The sequence below is a fragment of the Cariama cristata genome, unplaced genomic scaffold (genome assembly GCF_000690535.1).
Source record: "Cariama cristata isolate BGI_N322 unplaced genomic scaffold, ASM69053v1 scaffold12768, whole genome shotgun sequence".
Taxonomy (NCBI): Eukaryota; Metazoa; Chordata; class Aves; order Cariamiformes; family Cariamidae; genus Cariama; species Cariama cristata.
In genome coordinates, this window is record NW_009631705.1 from 4,604 (window position 1) to 9,103 (window position 4,500).

At 35.7% G+C, this 4,500-nt stretch overlaps 1 protein-coding gene across 1 annotated transcript in view; it reads left to right on the top strand.

The window, feature by feature from the left end:
* The window catches only part of LOC104166222 (extended synaptotagmin-2-like), a gene marked incomplete at its 5' end in the record, with an annotated part of 7,716 nt that extends 4,238 nt beyond the window's left edge, over window positions 1-3,478 (top strand). The window contains 4 exons of the mRNA XM_009706081.1: window positions 624-758; window positions 2,172-2,277; window positions 3,264-3,313; window positions 3,433-3,478. Of these exons, the coding sequence (XP_009704383.1) occupies window positions 624-758; window positions 2,172-2,277; window positions 3,264-3,313; window positions 3,433-3,478 (337 nt within the window). The remainder of the gene's footprint in view (window positions 1-623; window positions 759-2,171; window positions 2,278-3,263; window positions 3,314-3,432) is intronic.
* Window positions 3,479-4,500: the final 1,022 nt, after the last annotated feature.

The window sequence follows — 4,500 nt, forward strand, 5'->3', positions numbered from 1 at the left end:
CTGCAGGTGAGCATAAAATACCTAATTTCATTTCTGTGCATATTTCTTTGTAAACTTTGTCAGATCTTGACTTATCCTCTTAAATTGGTTGTCTGGATGATCTTTGTTATTTTTAAAATAACATATGGATGTAATTATGCATAAATACAAAAATACATGGAACTATACTCAGAATCAGTAAAAACTTTGTTGAAGATTTTGCTGTGATTTTGTATTTGTCTCTTATGTCTATGTCAGATTTTTAAATGAAAATGGCATGTAGATTTTTATCAGCAGTGCCTGAAGGCTATCTCCAAGAGACTGAATTTTTCATGGAATGACAAAAACGCCTGATTTTTGGAAAGCCATACCTAAACTTTGAATTGGAATTCAAGAAACATTGTATTCCCACCTCTGCTGTCTGCTCAGCATTTATCTGATCTCATACATGTTACTGTTTGGCATTTTTTTTTTTAGTTTTTCTTTTCCACTGCTGTTATCTATGTGCTGTATCCTGTGCATCATACTTTGTGCAGGATATCCCACAACTGATTCATGTACTAAATTAAATGATAGTGTAGACACTTACATTCCGCAATATCTCATTTATTTTCTAAGTGTTTTTCCTTGTTTTTCACTGGTCACAGAAATCTAATAGCATTTTCAGAAGAAGGATCTGATCCATATGTGCGAATGTATTTATTGCCTGATAAGAGACGATCGGGAAGAAGAAAAACACATGTATCAAAGAAGACATTAAACCCAGTGTTTGATCAAATGTATGTTCTAAACTATGTATAGTAGTTTTATATCATGTAATTACAAAGCTGTCAAATCAAGGTTTCTCAGCTTACTTGAATGGATGAGCTCTTGAAACTCAGCTGTCACCACCAGACTTGATCCTACCTTTCTCTTCTGCTGTAATAGCTCTTCCCATCCTTCTATTCCCTGTTATCACTATAACCTTTCTTACTCTGTTACCAGCCACTCCTCTCTTCTGCCTTATCCTATGTCAGTTACATCCCCTTTGGGCTGGTGGCTAAGAAGCAGAGTGCACCGATCTGGCAGGTGGTCAGAACATGAGTGCCTCTTAGCTGGCCAGTGCTGTTGGTATCCCTTCGTGTCAGGAAGCATGTGGATTCAGACTGGCCGATTGCCTGGCTGGGAGATGCTGCCTCCTTGGTGTGACTGGTCAGCCAGTGTCTATGCATGATTGAATTGCTCAGTCAGTCTATTTGGTGGCACTTCTCAGCACCCAGGGAGTCAGGAAATTTCCTTGTAGGTTATATCATGGCCCATAGGTTGGATGTTGTGCAAGCTTGTGCAGTGTTATATGGCATAAAAATCCTTATCTTTGCCCTCAGCTTTTTCATGGTAGTTTCCCTCACATGTGTACACCCTTCCTCCCCCACCCATCACTTACCAATAAAGACCTTTCTATACAGACAGAAACTTAATTTGGGGAAAAACACACTTCAGTCCGTTCTGTCCAAGGGAAATCTGTAAATCATTAGTAAGGGGCTCTGGTAGGTTTTCCTGGTACTGCATCTCCTCGTGTTTATTCCAGGTAATAGATGTGTTTTACTGTGCTTTTCCAAGTAAAATGTATTGCAAAGCAATAAAGCTGTTTAAGAGCTGTAGTGACAAATAGATGTAGATTGTAGTACAATCTTGCCCTCGCTTTCTGTAAGTTTCAGAGCTAGCAAACTAAATGTGTTCTTCCTTAAAAGATGATAATGTGTTTTCTTTCCTTGGTGTGCCAGGAAAGAAAAGGAGCTCTGGTTCTAGAGGACTGAGGATCAGTAAGATTGACCAGTCTTTCCCTTTTGGAGAATAGTGATACTGAGCTGTCAAGATAGTAGGATTCCTCATTCTCTTCTCTGTAGAGTCAGCAGTTGACCTCTTCCTTGTTTTGTTTTGTTTGGGGTGTGTGTTTGTTTGTTATGTTTTGCCAGTGGTTTCCAGACACCAAAGGTAACAGAAGTCTCAAACATTTGATGTTGATATTGATCATAGTATTGAAGAAAAATTTTAGGCAAACATTGAGATTTTTTTCTTCATTTATCTCAGACTTCTTTTTTTGTTTGGGGAGGGGGATGGTTTGGTTATGATTTGAATTGTTGTTTAGCTGTAGGAACTGAACTTGCACTTCAGGTACAAAATTCTCTCTAAAGCATCACTTTGCCTGTCAGATTTGATTTCAGTGTTTCCTTGCCTGAAGTGCAGAGAAGAACACTAGATGTAGCAGTGAAGAACAGTGGTGGCTTCTTGTCCAAAGATAAAGGGCTACTTGGCAAAGTAAGTTGACAAGCAAATTCTGTTAATGCAGCATGTCATTATGTAAGACTAAAATCCTCTTGTATTATGAGCTTGTTAGTGTTAACTGAAGCACCTAATTGAGGTACAAATCTTTTTTAAACTTATCAATGGCTTAGATATCAAGCTTCAGTAAGGGAAGGAACAACCTACAGAGGCAGATATAAAAAGATGAAGCAATAATCTCTTCTAGAGAATGGTAAGTTCTGAGGCTTACAGTAACAAAAGAAACCTGCATGTCAGACTTACTAATCGTACAGTCGGAGAAAGGAAATAACCAGTAGAAAACAGGTGATATCTCAGAAAATGTTCAGACAAAACTGGGAAGACAAGCAAGAATACTTAGAGAAACACACAGAACTAACGTGTGTTTAGTAACTCCAGATTGTAAAAATCCATGAGAAAGAACTGCTGCTGGAGACGTTTCCAGTGCCAAAACCAGCTATTGTGTTTACAGTTTCACTGTTCTATAGGCAGTCATTAAATCACTTAATTTCCTACACATGTGATTTGAAGCATGCAAAAAAGGAATAATAAATTGCGACACCCTTGCAAATTGGCATATTTGAGCTCTGCAAAGAGGATGAGAGATATCAGAATTGTGGTCAGTTCATGGTGAACGATGTTCTTAATTTTACTGTTTACCAGGTAACACCATACTGTTTATGCTGTTAGCATAAACCCATCAGCTGATTGCCATTGACAAGAGGTGCGATGTTCAGAATTTAAGCCTGTGAGGTGCTCTGGGACCATATCACTGAAGGGCATAGCTTTCTAGGTCAAAACCATCAACAAGAAATTTTATACTACAAGTCAGGCAGATAGCTATGATGACAAGGATGTAAAATATATTGTTTATTAATGGTATTACTTACACTGTAGTTTACAGAATTGTCAGATTTGATCTTTAAAAGACATAGAATGAAAGGCACACATAATGCATTGATTGCTAATTTAACTTTCCACAGGTATTAATACCTCTGGCATCTGAAGAACTTGCTAAAGGCTGGACCCAGTGGTAAGTATAGCATTTCCTTTATTAATAATACTACATACTAATAACTAGTGTGTTAATAATAGTTTTAATAATACATGCTAAATATAAAAAAAAATTTCCTTTGTGTTTTTCATTTTCAGGTATGATTTAACAGAAGATGGTACAAGGCCACATGGTGCAAGTTAGGCTCATGGACACTGGGAATTCCCCACGCATCACTTTGCCAACCATTATATATTTTTAAAGCGTTCTTCTCACAGATGTACCAATATTATTTTTATAGCTTTACTGATTTAGTTCTTAGACACATCCCCAATAATTTTATAACACTTGGTTATTTTATGTAGACATAGCCTTTCTCATGGTTAAACTTTGTATTTTAATTTGCTAAACAATTTAATGTGTTACTGTAATGTGCAATAGTACAGTAAAGTAACCTTTTGTGTTTAAATTGATCTTTGTGACGGCTGTACCTATTAGAAAGTGAAAAGATTATGTTCTGCTGTTTTCCTGCCTTGTTTTATATCTCACCAAGGTATACTGTATCATGTAAATATATACTATTTTTTTATAGTTCTCTCATGCTGATTTGAATTCAGAAGAAAATTAGATAAAGGATATAGATATTTTCTTCTAAATGCATGTTAATTTCTTCAGATGAATCTCCTTTGTCTTTGCAGCACAATGGTCTTAATCATTTTGTGATATTCTTCAAAAACAAAATGCAGAAAAACATTTTTACTTTATTGTGTTTCTGGCCCAATGTGGCTAGCTTAAAATGTACAAAACATTAACATTTTAATATTTATATATACATGTATTATTGGAAAATCATGCTATAGAATATTATAAATAAAAGTCAGAATTCTATAAATATTGTATAAATAGATGATGAGGTCCATGAATCTCAGTTTCTAAATCTGAGTTTTCATTTAATGGAGTAAACATAACAAACAGTACAGTTTTATTATACAGGTCCACTTGGATTTTGTTACTTATTCCTGTACTCTGTAGTACTACACATGTGACCTTTTGAAGGTATGAGGACATGGATTTTTCTGTATTATAAACAAAATCTCTAACCACTTAGAACTGTCCTTACTGCCATGTTTCACTGATTTATAAGGTATACAGATCAGCTTGCAAAGTAAGTTCATATAGTAGGCATACATACAAGATGTTATTTTTATTATACAATACTGTGCTAA